Source organism: Euprymna scolopes, chromosome 3 (genome assembly GCF_053919585.1).
Source record: "Euprymna scolopes isolate OS-2025 chromosome 3, ASM5391958v1, whole genome shotgun sequence".
Classification (NCBI taxonomy): domain Eukaryota; kingdom Metazoa; phylum Mollusca; class Cephalopoda; order Sepiida; family Sepiolidae; genus Euprymna; species Euprymna scolopes.
Window position 1 is genome coordinate 173,733,110 of NC_136484.1, and position 27,500 is coordinate 173,760,609.

The 27,500-nt window shown below is 33.9% G+C and overlaps 1 protein-coding gene across 1 annotated transcript in view; it reads left to right on the forward strand.

Annotated features, from left to right (window-relative positions):
• The first annotated feature begins 16,476 nt into the window (after positions 1-16,476).
• Positions 16,477-27,500, forward strand: part of LOC145263111 (uncharacterized) — a 180,485-nt gene continuing 169,461 nt past the window's right edge. The window contains exon 1 of the mRNA XM_080120055.1: positions 16,477-16,509. Within this exon, the coding sequence (XP_079976181.1) occupies positions 16,477-16,509 (33 nt within the window). The remainder of the gene's footprint in view (positions 16,510-27,500) is intronic.

Consider the following 27,500-nt stretch of genomic DNA (forward strand, 5'->3'; position numbering starts at 1 on the left):
AGTTGTTAAAACGGTAAAACGAGTGCATTACAGCCAGAGGAGATTAATTCAGCCTAGAGTTTCATGTACGTACTATCAATAAAAGTGCTCATATGAAAAAAGTCTGGAAGTTTATTTAAGGTACCCATTATATTATTCTAGTGAATATTAGTACGAACACTAGCAAGGCATGATTTCTTTGTGTCGTTTTTTAATAGGGAGTGTACACACATATGGACACACGATGGTCCTTATTCATAAAATTCTTTATTTAGCCAATCAACTCTGGTCCTCGTACTTACTCCTCCCACACCTCTCATCATCCCTCACACACTCCCTGCCTTCCTTGAATCTCTTATGCCACTTAAATGATGCTTGATTAATGCAAGATAGACCTAAAGCAGTCTGAAGCATTCCATAATTTCTTTAGCATTTTTTCCAAGTTTAAAACAGAATTTTATTGTATATCGTTCTTCTAAGTGTCCTCATGTCCAGATTGCATTTTTGAAATTCACCAGCTGTGACAATCAGGCTTTAGTAGGGTGTATTCCAATCCCTACTCTAGCTGTTCATTGGAATCTGAAATCATAAAAATTTGTCAGTCATCTCATAAGATGTATAGCAATAACATACTGAATTTTCAAGAGTATACAACACTTAAATGCCTGTACGATACAAAAGAATTTGGAATCTTATTGAAGGCACCTTGTATTTTGATTTTTCAGATTATGCATAAAATTTTGGGATGTTATTCTCATGACGTTTCAACCGATGTAATCGCCAACCTTCTCTAGGCACGTCTTATCAAACTCTAGAATCTATGTCGAACGTGGGAATCTATGTCTGCAAGGATCAGTGCCATAATGGATAGAGGTGCTAAATAATAATCAGTTCTAAGTGAGAGTCTTCAAGAGGTTGAAGGTTCAATTCTCAGTATAGGAGATACTAAGAACCAATTACCAATTACTTAAGACTTTTACTTGGTTATGGCTTCCTTTGTTCCAGTTAGTTTAATTCACTGTTCTTGTGCTCTTTATCAATTCGATGTCCAGATACTTTGTGGTAATACATCATACCATTTCAGCAGCTTCTTTTCAAGAAATGCAGGCATGTGAAACTAGTATCTATAGTGTTGTTCTTTTCAAGAAAAAGGATAATAGACAGATGTCTTTGCGTTATGAGTTGCCAACTTTATAGACCACGCATTATCAAAAACACTCCAACCTGTTTCCTTGCTGAAATATTGCATTGTTTGTTTTACAAGTATGTTTGAATGTGCTCCAACGAACTAAAGGCACGTGTATCGCCTTAACATAAATACACCCACTAACACGACAAGCAACAAAATCCTTAGAGATCCAAGAAAGCCTTCTATTCTAATAGTTTCTTCTCCCAAACTGCTAGATTTTGAAATTCCCTTCCCAAACTCTGCTTCCTTGACTGTACTGATATGCAGAAGTTCAATTGTAATATGAACTGACATCTCGCTGCCCAACTCCCTACACAGTATCCCTGTAGATATGATCCCAAATAGTAGACTTTCACGTCCAAGCGGCACTGTGCCTTGTCTGAAGTGAATTAACAGTAAATAAATATTTTTTGTTCTTCATAACTCCTTACACCAAGTGGCGTCACGTCTTGTCTAGGCTGATTTCCTCGAACAAAATTCAAATTATTATAATACTAAAACTCTGAAGATGTATTTTCCCATCCTCATACACATTTCATTTGTTGTAAATATTGAGAGTAAGAGTGAATTACGTAAATAAATGAAATAGTGAGAGAAATGGAATGTTGTCAATAATTTAAACCAAGATATAAGATAAGAGACAGAAACAGAAGCAGGGCAATATCTTTAATGTGATTATTTAGCTATACTCATATTGCAAGTTTTTCAAGATAAAATATGATTACGAAAAAAAGGGAAGGTGAAGCAAGGAATTAAAAGAAAAAGAAATTAAGGAAAACAAAACATTGTAAAAGTGGACAAGGACTGTGAAGTGATAGACACAAAGGATTAGAAGCTGAAAAAATATGAAAAGAAAGGAGGAGAAAAGGAAAATAGAACAGAAACAGAAAAAAGGAAGAGCAAAAGATAAATGAAAGAAAAAGGACAAGGAAAAAGAAAACAAGGAAAAGGAAAAAGAAAAAGAAAAAAGGAGAAGAAAGAAAAAAGAAAGAAAAAGGAAAAAAAAGAAAAAGAAAAAGAAAAGAGGAGAAGAAAAAAGAGAAGAAAGAAAGGAGAAGAAAGAAAAGAAAAGAAAGAAAAGAAAAGAGGAGAAGAAAGAAAAGAGGAAAAGAAAGAAAAAAGAAAGAAACAAAGAAAAAAGGAAAACAAAGAAAAAAGGAAAACAAAGAAAAAAGGAAAACAAAGAAAAAAGGAAAACAAAGAAAAAAGGAAAACAAAGAAAAAAGGAAAACAAAGAAAAAGGAAAACAAAGAAAAAAAGGAAAACAAAGAAAAAAAGGAAAACAAAGAAAAAAGGAAAACAAAGAAAAAAGGAAAACAAAGAAAAAAGGAAAACAAAGAAAAAAGGAAAACAAAGAAAAAAGGAAAACAAAGAAAAAAACAAAGAAAAAAGGAAAACAAAGAAAAAAAGGAAAACAAAGAAAAAAGGAAAACAAAGAAAAAAGGAAAACAAAGAAAAAAGGAAAACAAAGAAAAAGACAAAGAGAGGAAAAAGAAAAAAAGAAACGAAAAAAAAAAGAAAAATAGAAAAAAATAAAGAAAAAAGCGGAAAAACTATAAAAAGTAAACAATTCAGAAAAAGTGGGATTGACGTTACTAAAATCTCTTGTATTAAAAATGAAAAGGTAAAAACCGATGGTAAATGGCTTAAGGAAACACACATTTTTGTGGAATAAGACGAATAAGATGAGAAATAAGGAAAAATGGTAAAAAGGAACCCTTGTTATTTTTGTTTGCAGATTTATTTTTTTAAGCAATATTTTCGTTTTTTAACAACACAAAAAATGGTGACTCATTGTGTTTGGAATGAAAAATCTGGTTGAACAAAAGACATTAATGGCCATTTGAGCCTGTGAATATCCAAGATGTTACAAGCAGCAACTACTGGCTCATCCTGCCTGTTTTATGGAAGAAGATGGTAGAGGTAGCCATTCATTCTCTAACTTCTACAAATCATTTTGAATCATAAGTTTCGTTTGCAAAGTGGGAAACCGTCATTACCTATCTCTGAACCACCTAACTAAAAATAACGTGTTTATTTAATACAAATGTATATGTTTTAGCCACACTGATGAGTCGTAGACGATAAAACAATTGCCCATGAAAGATTATATCTCATGTATATTTGTAAAAGAGTCGAGCGCTTTCGGTAGTCATTAATGTGAATGCAAACAAATATGAGCATTATAATTTACCTTTTTAATGTAGGACATGTACAGTTAATTTTTTCAGTTAAATATGTTTTTATATAATTTTCCGTAGATATGTATTTATCATTATACGACTCGGCAGCATGGCTGTACCTAGCAAGACTTGAAACTAGAACGCCAGAGGCTCGCCTGGTTTAAAATCTTGCTAGGTTCAGCCATGCTGCCAGGTCGTATAATCGTGCAACCCATGTAGATAATTATATATATTTTTTAATAAATATGCTGCTCTCCAGCTGTGGCATCAGATTGGTGAGGGAAAATTATGCCTAATTAACATTTGGGTAGTGTTTTCCACTCAAAAGTTTTGCAGGCAAAATAAGCAAGTATACCCTTTCTCTCTCTCCATTCCTTTGTTATGGTTTGGAAAAAAAAAACAAAAAAAAAAACAAAAACAAAAAAAAAACGGAGAAAAGATTTAATTTCTGTTTTAAATAAAGATGAGGCTTGAGAAGCCGTTTCGGTAAAATAAATGACAGCAGAAAAATGTATGCACATGTGTAGCCAATAATGTTTGTATGACTAAATATCTTTGGCATCGAGCACTTTTTGATAAATAGTTTCAGTGGACTAACATGTAGGAAACTAGAATGATACAACCATATATATATATATATATATATATATATATATATATATATATATATTCTAGCAGATATACCCGGCGTTGCCCGGTATTAAATGTAACGTTAAATTCCTTAAAAAGGAATTAAGTGAAAAAAAAAAACCCCGGAAAGAAACAGACGTGCATACGAGTATTATGTTTTTTTCTAAACAGTTCATTTTTTGTAAGTTGGTTGGTTGTTTTTGTCTTACGGCATATCAACCCTTTTCAGGTTATTTAATACCGAATTGAAAGATTTTGAAGAAAATTTTTTTAGTAGAATATATTTGTTGTTTTTAAGTCGGATTCTATTTAACTCATAGTTGGGACCCTAACAGGTACTACCACTCCGGGTCAGAGTGGACCTGGGAGCAACGGCAATTAAAGAGTGACTCCACACTCCCCAAAGCCCGCAAGCTGGGGCCTCACCACTGGATATAGTTTAAGGTCATATCTAGGACCCTTTTTTGTAAGTAAATAAAGAAAAATATTCGAGCTGAGATCGAAACTAAAACCTTAAGACAGTGAGTCAATGATAAGCTTTAGGCCAGCTTGCCACTATCCCTAAAAAATACATTTAAACCTACTTATTCTTAAGATAAGGAAGCTGTTATGTGAACGATGCACGCATGCACAGTCATGAAACAGTTGACAGATAAAAATCTGATGACCCCATAAGTACCAATTTAGCAGCCTTTTTTTCCTCAGATGAAAACCGATTAAAAAGTTTTCCATATGTCTGAATACCCTATATACCAAATTTCAAATCTATAGAAAAAAAATTCGTTGAGTATATAGATTGAGTGTTGTCCTCACACCTTCTCACTTATTTACATATACTTAACTCAATGAAACCGTAGAGAGTCAACATCTCTATCCACTGCGGCAGTGCCCCATGGGACATTGTCTGGAGATAGCGGTTTCGATCCTACCCAAAGCCGGCCAGAGGCTTAGTAGGCCAAACCGAGATGAGATGGCAACAACTATGGAAGGCAGTAATTGCTGGGAATGCATTTAGGAGATACAGCATTCCTATCCCCTCGAGGATAACCGCCTGATGAAGGCAAAAAAAAAAAATAGTCGAAATGTTGTGAAACAACAATTAAAAAATGAGGATAATAGCCTGCAATAAAAAAAAAAATGGCTAAAAAAATCAGTTGCTGATTTACCAATCTCTATTTCCTTCTGTATCAATTTTCAAAGACAAGATTAAATGGTGCCGATTGAAAAATATAGGAACTTATAGAAGTGTGATGTTCGCATCTAAAAAACCCTTCCTATACTTAAAACTATTCGAACCGATGTTTAACACTGTTTTCATTGTTTTAATAATAAAAAAAAAACAGGACGTTAGTTTATCAGCAGTTAAGTTATTAGTAAGGCTGGTACTCTTTTATTTACCTGGATGGATTGTTTTACTTACAGCAACTAGCATTCACAAATGGTCACCGATCTAAATACTAACAAGTTTCAACATAGCTAAACTTTGAAGATTTGACACGAATCAGAATTTCAATAAGTTTTTAAGTCGTAAACTAAAAATAAGGCGAAAAATGGTTGGAAATAGACATATTTTGAAAAAAGAAAAAAATGTCCAAGTTATCAATTTATAAAGTAACAAAAATATCGTATATGTTTCTTACAATTTAAAAAAAAAGATCAGTTGAAGATTTGGATATTATGCTCTAAATGTGAATTTGTGAAAAAGATTGTTTCAAAATGGGTGGAGCAATGGCGGAAATAAAATATTTTTTCCTCAATATGATATTATCAGCATCTTCATCAGCAGCAGCATGTTATTGGAGGCAGAGAAATAAATAATGGATAATTTCAACATTTTATGGTTCGATTCTAAGAATAATCCGGATTTAATATTAGGGTTAGTAATCTTAAGCAATTCATGATTTCCAGTGAAAAACACATTTTGGTCTTATGGATTCCTATAATCAGAAAAGATTCACAAGAATAAAATATTTTGCGACATTTTGGTTTGCGGAATAATTGGTTATTGCTATTTCTATCGAAAGTAAGACATTTATTAACATTGTTTTAAAGTATTTTTTTATTAAGAAATGTAGGAAATACGGTTCAAAATTTCTCTTTCAAACATGTATTGTATATATATATATATATATATATATATATATATATATATATATATATACAAAATCCAAAATTTAACGGTTTAAATCCAAACAAGTGAAGAATCTCATAAAAAAAACAAGGAAAAAAACTATTTTCCTGATGAAAATTCTATTTTGAATCGAAATAATGAATTTAATTTTAATAAATAATTATTTTTATTTATTCAAAGAGATTGGCTTTAAACAGTTAAATTTTTTAAATGTGTATTCCATATCAACATTGCTTACTATAAACAATGGACTTTGTATTACTTTATATCTACAAATATATTATTTATAAAAAAAAACAAAAAAATACTAATTCAGCAGTTTTCCCTGAATATCAATGCATTCTTAAGACGCCTTAAATTTTAGACATTTTCTAGAATCAAACTCATAATATGAATTTTGAACAGAATTGGAATAAGGATTATAGAGAAAAGGCTTAGTAGCATTATATCTTGGTTTTAAAAGAGAATAGAAGATAGAGGAGAAGAGAAAGTCTATTATGATAAAAGTTTCATAAATCTTTTGAAATTTCAAAATGTTTTCGTAAAACTTCTTTGTGAAGCCAGAATGTACTCTTTCTTCAAAATACTCTGTAAATATTTGTAATTTTCGAAAGTTTTTTTCTCTCATGGCAGTCACTTCAGACAGGGTATGAAACTGCTTGACATAAAGAGCTAAACAATTAAGATCCAATTCCCACTCCCTTTTTCATAAATATTTATTAATATATATATATATATATATATATATATATATATAACAAATATTGAACAAACGAGACCTGGATAGGTTAGAATATAGTAAAAAAAAACATGATGAATTTATGTAAACAAGCTTGACTTTTTATGACAAATATGGCTACTATACTAGTAATATTTCTTTTATAATATTCTATGTATAACAAGATGGCCGCCCATCATTACCTAGTTCTAGAACACAAATATACTTTAATTTATGCGGATTTTGTATTTTTTACTATAGAGTCAATTCTCTATCGATTATTATATATTAATTTGTACACAATATATAGACTAAAACCCCATAAAACAAGGATCCACAAAAAAGGCAATCGTTTAACCTGTCTCATGCTGCTCTGCGACATTGCGCCACAAAGGAGATGCATTTTGAATAAAATGGAGACAGACTCACAGACACAGTGAGTTTTAGAAATTAGATTACCGGTTTTATTGCAAATTTGTTTCTAAAATTCTGTCAGTCTTATTGAAACCTGCAAGAGATGTGTGAAATCGATTTTTACTATTTTACCAAAAATAAAAAATCCCCAAAAGGATATCTTCATTTTTTTTGTTTTTTATACACTGCCATAAAACATTTCATTGTATATTTTCTCAGTTTCCAAAGAATTTTTTCTAATATTTTTTTTTTAGTCACAGAGGACAAGCAGATCTAGGTGTCACTTTTATGACATATCTATGTGCTAAAAGATAAAAATAAATTCACAATAAACAAATGCAAGTTTTGAACATGTATTTCGATTATAAAAAATGAAATGAAGTTTTTTCTGAAAGCTAACAATTTCGGAGATAAAAATCTCAAAATGGCGATTATATTCTTAAACTTAGGATTATGTTATTTACGTGTGCTATAAATTTATATAAAAGAGCAAAAAAAAAACAAAAAAAACAAAAAAAAAACGATTTTATTGTTATTTAAAAATAAAATAATCATATGATTAAACTAGCTGGTTTTGCTAGCTCGCTATCTCTTAACAAAACACGGGATTAGCGAATCGCTGAATGGAAACTTTGTCTATAGAGCAATAGTTCTTGATATATCAAAGTGGCATAAAGGTCTATTTCACAAGATCGCCAGCTATGGAATAGCTAGGAATGTCCTCTCGGTTATAAAATACACACTAACAAACTAACTACAAACTAACCCTGTAACATTAACTAACCACGCGGGGTTGCAGAAATACCTGGAGTAGGACCCAGGCGCAGAGCAAACCCTCTCAGGACTGATGGACCCAGTAGATCTTCCCAGATCACCCGTCTAGGAGCTAAAAACCGCTATATATGATTTTCCCCACTATCTGTGGCTAAATGTAAATGCAGATTCCATGAACAAAGCTTCTTTCCCAGAAATTCCCACCTTTCAAACACTGTTCCACTGGCATTCTTCCCGGCTAAATACAACATGGTAACCTTCAAATTTAATGTAAACAAATTACTGTTAAGTAATCGTTATAAATAATCAAATTACACCCAATTTACATCATTAACGATTACTACATTACCAGTTTATATTCATTTATCCTTATCCTCGAATGCCTTTCGGGCCTTGAAAAGTGGTGAACCCCAAGTAAAAAAAAAAGTTCGCTATTTAAAACATCAGACTCTTGACCAAAAAGGAAAACAAGAAATAAGACTATACTATAATGAAACTGACAATTCACCCATCTCATTAACCCTTATACTCGAGCGGCTTTTAATCTCGATAAGTAGTGATTAATTCGTAAGAATAAAAATGAGCAGTTTTCGAACATTGTGTTTGAGAGACAAAGACAATTACGCTGCCATTGCAACTCATATTACTTGCTGTTTATTGAAGGGGACTGACCAGTAACGTCATGAACGCCACAGAGTGAAGCAATTCTTTGCTGGAGATATGGTTACCTTAAACCACTGCTGGCACCACACATTTTTATTACACTTTGAGTAGTTCCAAATTTAGTTTTAAAAACAGTGACACAATGATGACAGCGTGTCCAGGGCAGAATTCCTCAAATTTTCTCGCTATGATACAAGTTATTTTATTTCTTTTTGGTCAATCTGAGCGAAAATACCACATACTTCGTCTCCCACTTAGGTAGGAGCAAGATTGTTCATAACTCTTTGTTATCTTTTCGAATAACAGCAAAGCTGCGCCATACATAACGCGGGCAATGGTTTATGAGAATTTTACAAATAGGATACTTATGCCAAATAAGGACTGTGCTATTATAATTTTCCGGCAGTTTGCATAAAATGCCGGAATGAGCCAAATGAAAGTTTTGTGGGTGGGGGGGTGTTCGTGTAACTACTAGCCAACTTTTTCAATGAAAAATCTATTATTTTTGTCATTATGAAGATAACTGGAAAATTATTTGAAAAAAGGAAACACTATTCTTTTGGCTGTTTTAAAGAAAATATGATGATTAATATGAATAATTATTGGGCAATTTTTACCAAACTTTAAGAAAAGTAAAATTCAAATCAAGAAAAAAAATCATTGTAAGGTAAGTTTCATAAATAAATATTTTTGAGTAACGAACAACTGATAACAAATAAAATAAACTCTTTTGATATATTTAAAAAAAAAAATTTTTTTAATTACATTTTCACCCCAAACAAGGCAAATTGCCACTTTGGTGTAGAGGGCTACTATCAGGGGCAACAACTACTGAGGTACTATGTAGGGATTTGGGCAGCAAGATGTCGGTTCACATTACACTTGAACTTCTGCACGTCAGTACTGTTGGGGAAGCAGGGACCTGGAATGGAATTCCAAAGTCTAGCGGTTCTGGGGAATAAACTATTGGAGTAGAAAGATCTTTTACATCTAGGGATCTCTACAGTGTGGGGGTGGGATTTAGCAGCCTGTCGGGTTTGTCGAGGGTGCTCACGTCGTGGGGGCACAAGTGATTGCAGTTCGTCAGAGCATTCACCACTAAAATACTTGGAGAACAGGCAGAGGGATGCAACGTTTCGTCGATGGGAAGCTTAGATGCCAGTTCAGGGCCTATCAGGTTTGCGACTCTTTTTTGAACCTTCTACAGGAGCAAGAGACTAGTAGCAGATGCACCAGCCCAAATGTGACAGTAATAATCCATACATGGGCGAATGGTGGCCTTATAGAGGTACAGGATACTTTCGGGTGTTAGTAGTTGTCTAGCACGGTAGAGAGAGCCCACCTTTCTTGCAGCGGCCCTGGCAATGCCTTCAATGTAATTGTTCCAACTCATGTTTCCTGTGAACGTTAGGCCAATGAGTTTGAAAGATGTACTCTCAGATAAAGAATCGTTGGGCATTGCTATAGGTGGTAGAGAGGGTTTCTTGTAATTATTGAATGAAACTAGTTTTGTCTTGTATTTTATTTGATGTAATTTGCTTCAAATCAAGATATTTAATTTTTTATATAATAAACCAACGATTGCAAATGTTTTTCTTAAATGATGGTGTTTACTGTAATTTCATTGGCTTAACGTTTCGGCACGTTTCGGTGTTTTCCGTAAACTGCCTAGAAAATTACAACAATGGAATGGTTCTTATTCTACATAAGTACAAACCATTTTTAATATGACAAAATCATTAGATAGGTTTTATGAACAACATTTACTTAAAACAAATAATTGCATCCTTTTCTTATACTAAAAGGACAATAAATCTTAAAGGCATACAGAACTAAATAATGAAGAGAATGGTAAATTTAATCTTTTATTTCTTGAGTAAATGTTAAAGTCTGTTGTGACAGGAACTTAAAGAAGGTCAGAGAGTGGAGAAGATTGAAGCCATGTCGTTGGTCGAAGATTCCTGTTCTCAAATCCATGCCATTTTATGAGTGCTGTGGCACCGTCGCCTTAAGCCAAATTGAGCGGCAGCTGTCATTAATTCTCGGCTTGTTAATCAATCTCAGAGGATTCTTCACTATGGCCAGAAGCCAAAATGGAGAAATTAATTCAAGACGAGAAATTAAGTCTTGACAGAAATTCTTAACAAACTTTCGAAATAGTTGCTCATGCATTTAAACATAATCTTAGCGATTCTGACCGTCGCATCTCTTCAGATTTGACTCCCCCCGTGTGCACATGAATATGCATGATGTCGTTGCAATGCTGAAGTTATTATTCAATATTGTTTCACACTGATATGATTTGTGGCCTTTAATTAACCCAAGTCAAAGAGAAACATTTTTATTAGAAAAACAACAACAACATTTGTTGACATAATAAATAACAACTATGAAAAATGACAATGAAATATGTTAAAAATATCTTTAAAATACAAAAGCAATAAAACATTTTCTTCATAAATTTGAAATTAAAAAAAAAAAAAGCAGGAACAGATATTCTTAAGATGTGTTCGTTCAAAACGCAACTTTGTTTTTCTTTGTTTTTGCTCGGGATGGGATATCCTACCGGATGCCAAATATTCACCCACTATTTCAGAATTATTTGTGTCTGTTGCACTTGAATCACCAGGTATATTTTTAGACTTACTTAGACATAGGAACTCTCACGTCCCGCGATACACAAGGAAGTCAAAGTATACCATCGTTTTTGGTCTGAAGCTAGACCCATAGCAGTCCTTCAGTTTCTTTACCGTTGCAATCAAATCTTTCTATCTGGTTTCAGTTCATTTTTAGCCTTCCTCTTCTTTTTTCATTACAGATTTCTTGGAGCACTTGGTTAGCAATTTTCTCTGGAGTCTGTCTTGATTGATGTCTGAGCCAGCCTAGACGTCGTTTGAAGATTACTAACGATACCATCTGTTGGTTAGTGCGGTCTTTGACTTTTTAATTGCTAATTCGATTACTATTTAATCCCTAGAATCCCTTGTTCTCTATATCAAACAGGTATATTCGCCAGAGAGATTTTCAAGTTCTTTTTATGAGCTCAGTGGTTCCTATGCTTACTGAAATGATTAAAATATTCCTTCAGTTTTAGTTTCATTAATGTAGCACATGCGACATTAGTATCTAGACTATGCCTATTAAACAAGATAAAGCTATTTCAAATGTAAGCATAACAGATTATGAAAATGCTATTTCAAATTTAAGCAAGAAATTTAAAGTTTTGTTTTTATTTGCAGCGGTTATACTTTTATCTTATGATGAACTAGCAAGGCTATCAGGCATTTCCTGGGAGTATGGGCAGCAAAATGGAAGACTGAAAGGAATCGTCCATAGCATCTTTTCATTGTCCTTAATTTCTCTCTCCAATTATTTGGATTCTTCGGACGACTGTTCTGATCTTGAATGTCATTTTCACAACGTTTCGGTCGATGTAATCTCCGGCCTTCTATGGGTGTATCTTGCTGAACTCGGGAATCTTCCTGTTTAACTCGAGAATCTGCATGGAATTTCGACCGAAACCCTGTCCTTCACATTATGCTCTCATTTCATCATCCATGACTGGATAGAAGTTTTAAGTAATTTGCAATTGTATTTTCGGTCGTCCACACTGAGGATTGAACCTTCTCCCTTTAGAAGAAGGTCACTTTTACAATTGAAAGAAGTCGGAGGTTACCTTGACCAAAACGTTGTGAAAATAGCACGTAAAATGAGAACAGTAGTCCAAATAATACAAATAACCAATCCTTATCTCAAAAATTCAGAAACGTTCTCTCTCTCTCTCTTTCACAAGGCCACGATTATATAGATGAATAGATATATAAATACATTTATGTGTGCTAGAACTACGCAATGATAGATAGTGTAGAAAATATGCATAAATAAAACTGTGCATGAGAGTTAAATGAAACCAATCATCTAATGAGAAAACAAAAAAAAATGAATTAATGAAAGTTCGTTTTTTCAAAAAATATGCAAATTAGTTAATCTATATTTAGTAGATCGCATATCCATGACTGTTTTGTTTTAGTACTTTTCAAATAGAAAAAGTAAGCTTTTAATATCAATATAAGTGCGATGAAAAGTCAACTTTATAGACATAGATATGTTATGTTTATATATTTATATTTGCAAACTCAGTTTTTACTGATTCAGATTATCTAATCAGAGCTGAGCAAACAAGTCACATTTTTCTTTAGTATATATATATATATATATATATATATATATATATATATATATATATACTAGCAAAAGTACCCGTCGGTGATTGTGTTCAAAAACAGCCTACAGAAAATGGACTCTGATTTATGAAAGTATGATAGGTTATGAAAAGTAAGGGTTGTAAATTTGGGTTGAATTTGGGGATATCAAAACCAAAGCAAAATATGATGAACATAAAAATAAAATAGATAAACCCCATAATTTATTATACCATACCTGTTCACACTGACACACTTATCACAATATTCTGTGGATCTATACTAAAAAAAAAAAAACCTATAAAACTTTGTGACATATTTCAATTCTATGGAGGTCAGGTGCGAACGAACACCCCCATAATTTTATTATACCATATTTCGTCAAACTGAAACATAATTATCAAAGTATACTTACGCAGATAGATATGAAAAGTCTTTATTAAAGACTGTGCCTATTTCCATTCTATAGAGGCCAGGCGCGAACGCACACCCCACAATTTTATTATACCATCCCTATTTAAGTTAAAACATACTTATCAAAGTATTCTTATGTACATATATATCAAAAACACTTGTAAACGTTTTTTTTTTACTTTTTAATTTTTTATTTCCATACTTTGTGAACCAGGCGCGAACGCAGACCCCACAATTTTAATGAAACACCGTTCTTCCAGATCAAACATACCCATTCATGTGTCTCGATAATCTTCTATCATTATATGCAATCAGTTTTTTAAAATAGCCAACCATATAGGAGCCTATTCGTGACTAGACACACACACATTCAGCTTTATATATACATATATATATATATATATATATATATATATATGTATGTATGAATGCGTGTGAGATGTAGCTGGCATTGTCCTGGTGTCAAATATAATTGAAACTTTATTTACACCATCACAAATCTCGTATTCATTACAATAAAAAACGAATATATATTTCGAAATAAAGTAGAGGATGAGAAATTGAAAAAAGGTTGGAGAAAACAAATAGGGGGAGGAGGGAAAGAAAAGAAAAACAAGAGAAAGAGAGCGGGGGAAAGAGAGAGGGGGAGAGAAAGAGGGAGATGGAAGAGAACGAGAGAAAGGGGGAAGAGATAACGAGAGAAAGGGGAAAGAGATAACGAGAGAAAGGGGGAAAGAGATAACGAGAGAAAGGGGAAAGAGATAACGAGAGAAAGGGGAAAGAGATAACGAGAGAAAGGGGAAAGAGATAACGAGAGAAAGGGGAAAGAGATAACGAGAGAAAGGGGAAAGAGATAACGAGAGAAAGGGGAAAGAGATAACGAGAGAAAGGGGAAAGAGATAACGAGAGAAAGGGGAAAGAGATAACGAGAGAAAGGGGAAAGAGATAACGAGAGAAAGGGGGAAGAGATAACGAGAGAAAGGGGAAAGAGATAACGAGAGAAAGGGGGAAGAGATAACGAGAGAAAGAGGGGACAGAGAAAGAGGGGACAAAGAAAGATGGGACAGAGAAAGAGGGGACAGAGAACGAGAGAAAAAGAGGAGTGAGGGGGAAAAAGAGAATGAGGGGGAAAAAGAAAGAGAGAGGGGGAAAAAGAAAGAGAGAGAGGGGGAAAAAGAAAGAGAGAGAGGGGGAAAAAGAAAGAGAGAGAGGGGGAAAAAGAAAGAGAGAGAGGGAGGAAAAGAGAGAGAGAGAGGGGGAAAGAGAGAGAGAGAGAGAGGGGGAAAAAGAGAGAGAGAGAGGGGGAAAAGAGAGAGAGAGAGAGGGGGAAAAGAGAGAGAGAGAGGGGGAAAAGAGAGAGAGGGGGAAAAGAGAGAGAGGGGGAAAAGAGAGAGAGGGGGAAAAGAGAGAGAGGGGGAAAAGAGAGAGAGGGGGAAAAGAGAGGGGGAAAAGAGAGAGGGAAAAGAGAGAGGGGGAAAAGAGAGAGAGCGGGAAAAGAAAGAGAGGGGGAAAAGAGAGAGAGGGGGAAAAGAGAGAGAGGGGGAAAAGAGAGAGAGGGGGAAAAGAGAGGGGGGGGGGGAGAGAGAGAGGGGGGAAGAGAGGGAAATGGGGGAAGAGAGGGAGATGGGGGAAGAGAGGGAGATGGGGGAAGAGAGGGAGATGGGGGAAGAGAGAGAGAGATGGGGGAAGAGAGAGAGATGGGGGAAGAGAGAGAGAGATGGGGGAAGAGAGAGAGAGATGGGGGAAGAGAGAGAGAGATGGGGGAAGAGAGAGAGATGGGGGAAGAGAGAGAGATGGGGGAAGAGAGAGAGAGATGGGGGAAGAGAGAGAGATGGGGGAAGAGAGAGAGAGATGGGGGAAGAGAGAGAGAGAGATGGGGGGGAAGAGAGAGAGATGGGGGAAGAGAGAGAGAGAGAGATGGGGGAAGAGAGAGAGAGAGAGATGGGGGAAGAGAGAGAGAGAGAGAGAGAGAGAGAGATGGGGGAAGAGAGAGAGAGAGATGGGGGAAGAGAGAGAGAGAGATGGGGGAAGAGAGAGAGATGGGGGAAGAGAGAGAGAGAAATGGGGGGAAGAGAGAGAGAAAGATGGGGGAAGAGAGAGAGAGAGATGGGGGAAGAGAGAGAGAGATGGGGGAAGAGAGAGAGAGATGGGGGAAGAGAGAGGAGAGATGGGGGAAGAGAGAGAGAGAGATGGGGGAAGAGAGAGAGAGATGGGGGAAGAGAGAGAGAGATGGGGGAAGAGAGAGAGAGAGAGATGGGGGAAGAGAGAGAGAGAGATGGGGGAAGAGGAGAGAGAGAGAGAGAGATGGGAGAGAGAGAGATGGGGGAAGAGAGAGAGATGGGGGAAGAGAGAGAGATGGGGGAAGAGAGAGATGGGGGAAGAGAGAGATGGGGGAAGAGAGAGATGGGGGAAGAGAGAGATGGGGGAAGAGAGAGATGGGGAGAGAGAAAGAGAGAGATGGGGGAAGGAGAGAAAGAGAGGTGGAAAAGAAAAAGGGAGGAAAGAACGAGAGCGATATATCAGAGAAAGAAAAAAAACAAAGAGAGGAGGGAAGAGAAAGAAAAAGAGGGAAAAGATAGAAAGAGTGAAAAGCGGAAAAAGTAAGAGAGATTAAAAAGAGAAATAGAGAACAGATTAATAGACAATAACGAAGCACCATCAGAGTAGCAAACATAACTTAACAAGAGATGCGACAAAGTGTACATTTCTAATGATTGAAAAGAAAAACCAACATCTGCAAAATGAGACACCGAGTCGAACTCATCCTTCCATTGTGCATACGTCTCAGTTTAAGATGAAACAGGCCACAACCCACTCAATACGCCACATCTTGTGCACAAAATCTTATGACAGATGCGGCAGTCAGTTACAGTGGTACAGAGTAAAAGCACATATCCGAGAAAGTTTTATGATAATAAACGAAACCCCTTTTCTCTCCACCCAGCCTAACCTCACATCTTTAGAACCTTCTTGTAACAAGCTTAGTTCAAATCAGTTTTCGATTGTACTGTTGAGTCAGGGAAGAGGGGATTAAGGACAGGAAAACGTAAAGAGAAGAGAAGGGTTTCCGCTTATACCACTCCTTTTCATCCGCTGACCAAATTGGTCATTAGACCATTTCTTTTCATATGAAGACTGGAATCTTTTTGTGGAAGATTTCCACCTGGATGATCAAGAACATGTCTTCATTTGGCACCGTCGCAGACGGAATGGTAAGGACCAGACGAGCATCCGGTTCTGCGGAAAATTAGAAGACTAAGAGTCTAATAGCGAAAATGCGAGGAAGAGCGCAGTTAGCGAGGTAGAGGTAGATTGGTTTGAAATTGTAACGTAGAGGTGGTATTAGTCGGTGGGGATGCAGACAGACCAGGTTTTTATTAAGACGAACCTTCCACACACACATCTTACGCTCAAAGTTAATTTCTGCTCCTACCTTACATGGCCAATAATGATATTTAACCTAGCTAATAGAAGCAGTCATGCACAAAGGAGATCAGCTGAACGAAAATCACGGTCGTTCTAACAAGGGTTCAACTCGATCCTTAGCTTGAAACAAAGGAAGATATCTTCATTTGCTTTGTCAGTAGCAAATACTGGAATGGTAAGCAATGATGTCCTGAACAAGGAAGCTATCTTATGAGAATGGTGTCTTCGACAGTGATCATCACACTTGTCTTAGAAGTTCTATTCGTCTATTTGCTTCTATTTTGGTCTCCTTCATTGTTGCCCTCCCCATCATTAAAAAAAAAATCTTCAAAAAATCTTTAAAAAAAATTATTTTGTGAGAAAATATTTACTCTTTAGAAACGATGAGTCAACGAAGAAAAAAAAAACTGTATTTAAAACAAATTTGATTTTAAATGAAATCGATCCGATCTCTTGCAAAATACTTTCGACTTTTTTTATTTTAACTCTTTTAAATGTAGAACTAATAGAATAACCGTCTTGTGTCGGCTATAAGCAATAAATATAGCAATATTTTTACACTTTAATGTTTTCTTTTTCTGCGAGGTATAGTATGGTTTCGGTGCCCCCCCAATGGTAAAAAACTGATCCTTCTTTACATTAATATGTACCCACATTAAAACCATCAGTGAATTAAATATTTCCTTGAAACTTCTTTTGAAGGAAGCCAATATAAAATGTCCTAAGTGAATTGCTATGCCAAAACTAGAAAGAGAAACTTTATTTTCATATCTATAAGATATATCTACATTTATAGATTATGAACTGATAGCACTCGGGTTGGTAGCCTTGTGTCAAACAATCAATGTTTGACACGAGAAGTAAAACAAAAGGACATTAACATTTAAAATAGTATACTATTATTCAGAGCACACACTGAAGAGATTTAAAGTCCAAAGCGCATGTGATTAAAGCATGTTTAAACATCGCTCCATCTTACACTTCTCCTCAGCTTGAAATAAACAAACAAAAATGACAGCCGCATTAAAAAACCATATCCGTTTATTTTCTGTAATTCTGAATTATACTCAGTTCTTAACTAGTCTCAAAATGGAATGGTGTTGCAGTAAAAATGAAGAATAGAAATAAGAATTTTTATAGATTATAATTTATTGGAGACAGTTTTCGTACGTTACTTTCTTAGATACGCAGCCAATTCCACGGCTAAAGCTGGAGAGAGTTAAAGTCAGAAAGTCCCACTATGTTTGCGATTTTCTCTTGATCGGTGACATAATTATGAAAATTGTTTTTAACACAATCCCCAAATAAGCATAACTCAAAATACAAACAAAATGTTTATATTTTTATTTTCGTCTCAACCTTTAAATTATCAAAACAATCACAACGATACTGAATGGAAGTGGTTGTGTCACCCTATGCACAGAGTTGCTATTCCATACGGTAGTTACAACATTAATATATGGGAGTTTGGAATTTTGGAATAAGTAATACTTACCTTTCGCACTCACAGACTACAACACAAACTGCAAAAGAGTGGGAGAGAATTCCATCTTGAAATACTTACCTGCAAAAAAAAAGAGACAAAAACAAAAATACAAAATCGTAAATCCATTAAAATCTTTCAATAAAATAATGCACCATAAAAGAAAAAAAAAAAACAGCGCTAAAATATAAAGATTTCACTAATCACACATAAAATAAAATCTCGTCCCATCTTATTTGATAGTCAATCAAATGATTGAAGTCTCCCCCCCCCCAAAAAAAAGAAAAACAAAGAAACCCCTTTATAATATGCATGCCCTTGATACTAAGAAATATTTTATGTTAAAAAAATTGGTATCTGCCTACTTCAAACTGAAATTATTATCTATATATTAATACGATAGCGTGTGTGTTATTTTCTGTGTCACGCTTACATCAGGGTCGTTTAATTGTTATGTACTTCCATTTCTTGTCATAAATAATTTCACCAAGAATTCTTCATAAGTTTTGGTTTCGGTTTCAATTATAGCTGATCGCACTTAATTCATCTATTTTTTTTAAATAAATGGTTGTATCGATGATTCTTGATAAGTTTTGGTTTCGGTTATGATTGAAGAAACTCAAGTTTATATATATATATATATATATATATATATATATATTCATAAGTTTTTATTTCAGTTTCGATTTTATTTCTAATACACCCAAGTTATATATATATTTTTTTTTCTGAAATCACAACTTTATAACATATAAAAGTCGATAAAACATTAATTCTATAAAGATATATTCGAAATATGTAAGAATTAAAATTTCATATTTAAACGTACTTTACGACTGAGCTTTGCCAGGTGTTCGTGCTAGCATAGATAAATATTTTTGCAGTTTTAACAAAAAAGCTACAACATCAGAGCGTCTTCATTTACACTGAATATCTACAGAATTCCAACATCAATATATTACATATGAATGAGTCCCTGTGGAATTTCCACAGGTCCCGTTAGTTTCAATTACTATACTATTGTGTTTGTATTACTAACAGAAATTTGGCATTTGACTGCATGATGTCAAAACTATGAGAAGGTACAAACAATGGCTAAGTTGTTAACAACACGGACTGAGAACTTAGATGTGCCAAGTTTGAATCCAGTTCGTTATACAGAAGTATTTTCCTTTAGGATGTAAGCAACCTTCCTGTGGCTCCTGCTTTAAGTACTTGATATCTTTTAAAATATAATCCTAACTAAAAAGATATCAAGGAAACAAATGCCAACAATAGAATCTTCTGATTCATACGGAATTAAAGAAAATGGAAGCCAAAACTATACTACTACTTCTATTAATTGTGATATTGTGCAGCTTTTACTAATGGAGATTTAGCCTCTGTCTGATGTTAAAACGAAACTATTACTTATACTACTGTAATATGTTTCAACTCTACTTTCAGTGGAGAGAGAAAGTATTGTATCTTGAGACAATCGTCTCAAGTATTACTTCCTTCTTGAATCGATAGTGTATGTTCGGTGACCATAATATCATCGTCCCAGACATTACATTCTTTTTTTTTTTAGGAAAAGTTTATATAGTATATGTTCATTCGTTGTGATATAATCTCCCAACGTTTTTGTATGAGACCATTCTCACAGTCTATGTCAAGACGAAATAACAATCAGCTTTTCATTAGCAAACTAAACACACATACATATATACTAGCAAAAATATGCGCATTATGAAGGAGCATATTTTTGCTATTATTAATTATTTTAGATTGGGTTTGGCCTAATCTCTGATTATTGTATTGCCCAACCTTAGTTATTACGGTAGCAGGGAAACATGGTGTTTTCCGGGATTGAATGATGATCAAGGAAGATTTTACACTCCCATATTTTTTATTGTCATTCAATTCGGTGAAATCGCCAATTTTTCAATTGAATCAATTGATTGTCTGCCCCAGTTGGGGACACATTGTGGTGCGCCAGGAGGAAGCTTCACATGCCTCTCCACAGTGACTTCGTTCACAATATGTTGTAGTCTATATTGCACTATAGGAAACCAACTGTTGATTTTATAAAATTATATATATATATATATATATATATATATATATATATATATATAATGGCTTGAAATAAAGTTTAAAATGCAAAAGTCAAGTGTATAATGCTTCAATTAGTGCTTTAAGCAGAAACCTTAATTTCGAATGTGTCCCTGTTATATTAAAGAACCCTCTGTTGATTTTATGTCAGACCTTTCGGCTTGTGTGGTAAAAGAAACTTCTCAAAAGCACTTGTGATGTTAGGCTGTATAAGGTGTTCACTTTGGTCAAAATCGCCTGTTCCTTCTTTCATCAGATTATTTCTATTATCGATACTTATTAACGATATTCCAATCCAAAACCTATTTATGAACACTGCCAGACACAAAGTACCTTCGTGTAAAATTTTATAAAAATCGGCCCAGCCATTTGTGAGCCCATCAGAAAAAATTCAGACACATATACACACACAAAATTCCTATAAATAATAGTAGATATCTTCTAAAGGAGATTTGGTGTCTAAATCTAAAACTATAATATTAAGTATATTATCTTTCATTCAAGAAGGGGGAAGTGGAGCGTATGTTCTGTTGCCATGAGACCATCCTCCAAGGTAGTTCCCCTTACTTTGGATATAATGGTCTATGACCTGTTGTTATGAAATCATTCTCTAAGATAAACTCATCCCTTTAAAGGGGTAGTAACTTACGTCAACAAGATATTGTCACAATTCATGATTAATTCTAACTCTTACATTATTATTAACGATTAACAAAATTATGCGACCTAAGGGGGCATTTTTTTATAATAATAATAATGATGATAATAATCTGTATAGAAAACTGTGTTAAGGACACGAAAAAAAAGCACTGAAAGGATAATTACGGCAGCGAGAGACACTGAAAAAAAAACAACAAAACAGAAAACAGAGAGACAAACGACAAAACGAGAAAAGAGAAATGGATAGAGAAATAATTCCACGGAAGATTCATAAGAGTGACAAAAGATGAGAATAACGAAAACACCTGGACATGGATGCGAAAAGGACATATAAACCGAGAAACAAAAACTCTAATAACTGCAGCACAAAATAACTCGATAAGAACCAACCATATCGAAGCAAAGATCGATAAAACACAAGAAAACAGAAAATGCAAACTATGTGGACAGAGAGACGAAACGATAAACCATATAGTAAGTGAATGCAGCAAACTGTTCCAAAAGGAATGCAAAAACAGGTATGACCAAGTGGGGAGGGCGGTGCACTGGGAATTATGCAAACGACTGCATTTTGAGTGTACAGAGAAATAGTACAAGCATAAACGAGAACCACAAAATCCTATGGGACATGGACATACAGACGGACAAACCCATCCAAGCAAGAAGACCAGATGTCGTAATAATTAACAAGAAAGAAAAATCTTGTCAAATCGTAGACTTTGCTGTCCGAGCTGACCACAGGATGATATGAAAGAAAAGGAGAATGAAGCAAATACATAGAGCTAGCCAGAGAGTTAAAAGGGATTTGGATGATGAAGAAAATCAAAATAGTACCGATAATAGTAGGAGCACTAGGAACAATTCCGAAAAAAGAATAGCAGAAATTGGAATCAGAGGAATAACTGTAAAAATACAATGCTAACGATAATGAAAACGGCTGAAATATTAAACAAAGAAACGTTACATATAATGAAGAACTCCAAAGCTGCATATCTACAAGTTCTACACCGCCATCATGCATCGCCCCATTGTCTCATCACCGCCCCCCCCCCCACTAGAAAAGTGATACCAAAGAGCGGAGAAGGGTCAAGGAGGATGGAAAGACTGAGGAGAGAGTGCTGGCCAGACCTCCGCTGGACAAGCGCAAAGAGAACTTGGATCGTGGGGAGGCTTAGTGCCACTCAAATTCCAATATAAACCAATGCCCACTACCAGCGAGAAATCAATGGTATGCGGCTGTTGCGATGACGCAAATTTATTTGCAAATGCTATCGAAGGAGGTGGGGAGAGCCGGACGTCTGGGGAGACTTTATGCCACTCAGCTTCCAGAGAACACCACAGGTTTCCAAACCGATCGTTTGTTGACTTGTGTGAAAGCTCCATGTGAGCCAATAATAATAATAATAATGATAATAATAATGATGATAATAATAATAATGATGATGATAATAATAATGATGATGATAATAATAATAATGATAATAATAATGATGATGATGATAATAAAAATGATGATAATAATGATAATAATAATAATGATAATAATAATAATGATGATAATAATAATGATAATAATGATAATAATAATAATAATGATAATCATGATAATAATAATAATGATAATCATGATAATAATAATAATGATAATGAAAATAATGATGATAATAATAATGATTATAATAATAATGATGATAATAATAAAAATGATAACATGGATAATGATAATGATAATAATGATAATTGTGATAATAATGATAATAAAAGTGGTGATAATAAAAATGATGATAGTAATAATGATAATTATAATGATAATAATGACAATGATAATAATAATAAAAATGATGATAATAATAAAGATAATAATGATAAATCTTAAAGTATCCACTCCCACACTCCCTCACACACACACACACACACACACACACACACACACCCACACACACACACACACAAACACACACACAATTTGATAGCACCCGTATCGACTGATACCAGGCACTTATAAAGTGGCCTCGGGTTGTCTTTGGGCCTTGCTAAGCGGTGACTCATTAGCACAAAAAAGTAGGATATGTTTATCTGTTATAATATCATCCGCTCAAGCATTATCACCTCCATTTTTGTAAGAGGGAGAATAGTATCTGCTCTGTTATGAAAAATCCTCCTCCCAGGCATTACTGCCCCCTTTTCTTGGAATGGAGGGAGTAGCACACTTCAAGAAATTGCAACAATCAACTATTCATAAGCAAACTAAACACTTACATTATATATATTAGCAAATATATGCGGTCAAAAAGAGAAGCACATTTTTGCTAGTATATATATAATGCCTTATATTTGCTTTATTTTTTTTATAACTTTCTCTTTTGTGCTGCAGTTGTACACGTCTTGGTGATTATGACTGTATTGTATCTCAATTTGGTAGAAACATATTTTATTCTTCTACACGAGACATAACATCGACTTACGTCAACGTTGGCTAGATCTTTGCTATAAAAAGATCAAGAAAACATTGAAAACAGTTAAGATATTAAGCATAAAATAAAACGGCCGGATATTATTACTATAATTATAAAAAAATATTTGTTCAGTAGCAAACCGAAGAAGACAAAAAAAAAAAAATGTCTGTCGATTTGACATTTTTTATGAGCTTGAATTTTGTTGTTGTTGTTGTCACCGAGAGTCTAAGTTCAGTTATTATATATAATGGTATAATAACACTCTCTCACCTTTCCTTTTGCTAACAACCATGACCTTGTGTTGTAGCTATCCTTAATATTAAGAGAAGCTAATAGACCTGACCCCTAAATGTCTTTTTTCATATTAACTACCTCACCCCTGAACACCTGATCCCTTAGCATTGGGGCAGGTTGCACTGCTGCTGAATATCACAATTTGCATACTTACTATTGTCTGCGTGTAAGCGTCATTAAATTGCGTAACCAGTTCTTAAGACCACTTAGCCAAGTACACAATAACACTTCAGCCACCATAAACACTTGACCCCTTGACTCCAGATATCTTATGTTAAGCAACCGAGCAAACTGGATACTCGATATTGAAAGCATGACCTGTCAGAACATTTATAACCCTCAACTCCTCTTTCATATTCATGATCTTACCCTTGTCCAACAACCTGACCGCCTAATCCGCAATTTCCCTATCAAAGCTTATTTGAAATTCAGGTATGCTACCTGTCAAAAATATTAAAGCCAAAATGAATAAGGAGTGTATAGTCACATTAGCAGATGGCAGTGGAAAAACGGATAACGATATGGACTGACTACCTAGATGTGCCAAGTTCGAATCCAGTTGGTTACTTCGCACGATTTTTCCTGATGCAGTTTAGCAACCTTTACGTTATCTCTTCTGTAATTTATTTATTCAAGTAAAACAAGTGAAAAACTAATCAAGCTAATCAAGAGTAATTGAATGTTGACGAACATAAATTTACTTTAGACACAATGATTGTTATTACAATGAACGTTACGGTGGTGGGCAGCCATTACTTAAAAGACAATCGTCAGCGCGTTTGTATGTCTAACCAAAAGTACCAAACTACTAAACAATGATCAACCATGTTGTAATTTTTTTGGATCGGCGTTGCCCCTGATGAATAAAGTCTAGAGTTAAAAAAAGTATATTCAGTCTGCAGAGGTCAATTGGCATAAATTTCACTAAGGAATGGGGTTTCAGTAATTTTATTTACCCATTTTTTTTTTGTTTTACTAAAGGGAAGTAATTGATTTTTTATCAAGGAGTTACTTCTCTTATGTTGATTCACGAGGGAGAGAATTGTCTGTGTATATGGCCAACGATTTTTACAAAAGTTAAAGAATAAGTATTAAACATCAATTAATAAATATTTCTCAAGTATCAATTTTTTAAAGTGTTTTATAGGAATTTTAGAACTTGTATATACACAACCCAATTTGGAAACTGAAATATGTCACAGTATTTAACCAAAATTCATTGAATTATAATTTTTTCTTAAGACCTATAAAACTTGAATGTTACACATTTTCTAAAATGTAATATATAGTGATGAAAAATTGAAATACGGATTTATAAAGATAAAGTCAGCCCATCTGATTGATTTTATGTGTGAGGCGTAAGCAGTGCAGAGAGCAATGTATTATTTTATTGTTTATTTTTTTCTAAAAAATTTGAGATTTGATTTGAAGCTATTTTAATTTTAGAGTTGAATATTCTAAAACAAAATGAGAGACAATATTTGTATGATTCATTAAAAACTAAAAGGAAGACAAGACAAATCCAATTTTTTTTAATCAGTATAAAACAAATACCTTCTTATGTCTGTAACCATGCAAGTGCAGACAGACTCATAAATTATAGAAACAGACATTGATATTTCAAATAAAAAAAAATTCAGTTAAATTTTTTTTTTTAAATTGAGAGTCGGGGGATAATTTATTATCATGTTCAAACTTAAAATTACTGTAGCTTCATTAGAACAATAATATAAATTGCTAAACGGACAAATTTATATTAAATTTATCTATGGAGGTTTTTATATTAAAAACCTGTTCAGTAGATACATAAGACGAGCCAGTGAAAACAAACACTATCAAATATTTTTTGGTTCAAACCATAACATATATTGCTATTCAGATAATACGTTAAATTTCAAAGATATAGCTGTCCAATTACATCATATTATTCCCATACACTAAATTTTATGCTAATAATTTCAGCATTTGCTTTGACAGTGCTCGATGAATAAGTAGAGCTCGGTAGTAATTAAAAAAAAATATATATGCTACTTAAGCTACATAGAATTTTATGCGTTTCATCCTCATGTGGAATTATATATATATATATATATATATATATATATATATATAAGAGAGAGGGAGAGAGAGATAGAGATAGAGAGAGAGATTACATTTGATTTGGTTAAGAGAATTCCAGTAGAGTGACCAATTACTAAATAATAATATTTTATTGTATTACGGAAGGCTAAAACATATCAAACAGAATATCGTGTTCTAATTTTCTATAACAATACACACACACACATACACACACACATACACACACACAAATATATATCAATCATATAAAAGAAACTGTGTTTGGGGGAGAGAAAGTGAGTTCCATATGGACTCGGAAATGGCTGTGCCGATTTAAAAAAATTTCACACGAAAATACTTGATGTGTCTGGGAGTGCTCTTACGTAGGTTTTGTATCAGGATGCATCTGATAAGTATTGAAAATCAAAAATCCAAAAATTTGATTAAAGAAGAAAGCCCGATTTTGACCAAAGTTAAGTGCATTTGAGAAGTTTTATCACGACAGAAGTAAAATTCAACCTATAAAATTAGGAATAAGTTCTTCTGTAAGACAGGGTCGCCTTCGAAACAATTGTGCCTGTTAAGAGCACAAATGAACCATAATACATGAATGTTGTACATTTAACTTTAAAGTTATTATGTAAAAATAATTTCATAAAACAATCGTTTTTTATAAGACTGGGGTGTGTTCTAAATGAATGTTTCTGTTTAGAATGAATCCTGATACTTGACTTTTGCATTTGAAACGTCAAGTGAAACCATTATTTACAGAGAATTTTATAAAATCAACGGTAGGTTCTCTACAGTGCAATATCGACTACAATGTATTGTGGACTAAGTCACTGCTGGGAGGCATGTGAAGCTTCTTTCGCTACACTGCGGGATGGGGTCCCTCAGTAGAACGGGCAATCAATCGATTTGATTGAAAAATGGACGATTCCAAAGATTTGAATGACAATAAAAGTATGCAAAGGTTGAACATTTGTTGGGTATCCCTGCTATTATATATATATATATATATATATATATATATATATATATATATATATATTTATTAAGTAATGTGATTGATAATTTAAAAAAATCAAATTATAATTAAATTAAAAATCAGTTATATATATATTAGGCTGCCCGGCATTGCCCGATTATGAAATACGTTTAAATATGATATTTTGATTAATGTAGATATCGTATTTATTATCAACCCAATATATAGTAATGATTTAAAGGTTAAAGAAAAAACAAAAACATGCGCCACCACCGAGAATCGAAACCCAAATGTTTAGTTAAAGGTTTACTTTTTCTTTTGAGCTACGAAGACATGTTTGCTGCAAGGCTAAAAATTAAAACATGAAAGAATAGCTATTACGTTACGCATGCATATTCGTAATGCCGTCGTTTGACCATCACCTAATAAATTCTGTTTTTTATTCTATTTTCACACTTTTGCGCCGATTTTCCCAAATATCAAGTTTTGCATGGGTTCGATTATCCGATATATTAAGTTTCATGTCTGTAGACCAAAAATTGACCGAAGTTCTGTGTAGTTTAATTGCCATATATATTTTATAACTTACTACTACTACTATATATATATATATATATATATATATATATATATATATATATATGTGTACACACATTCCGATTACAATATACATATTACAGGGTGGGCTGATACAATTATCGTCCTAGAAAATTATTCCATTTCCATTTGATGAAAACCGTT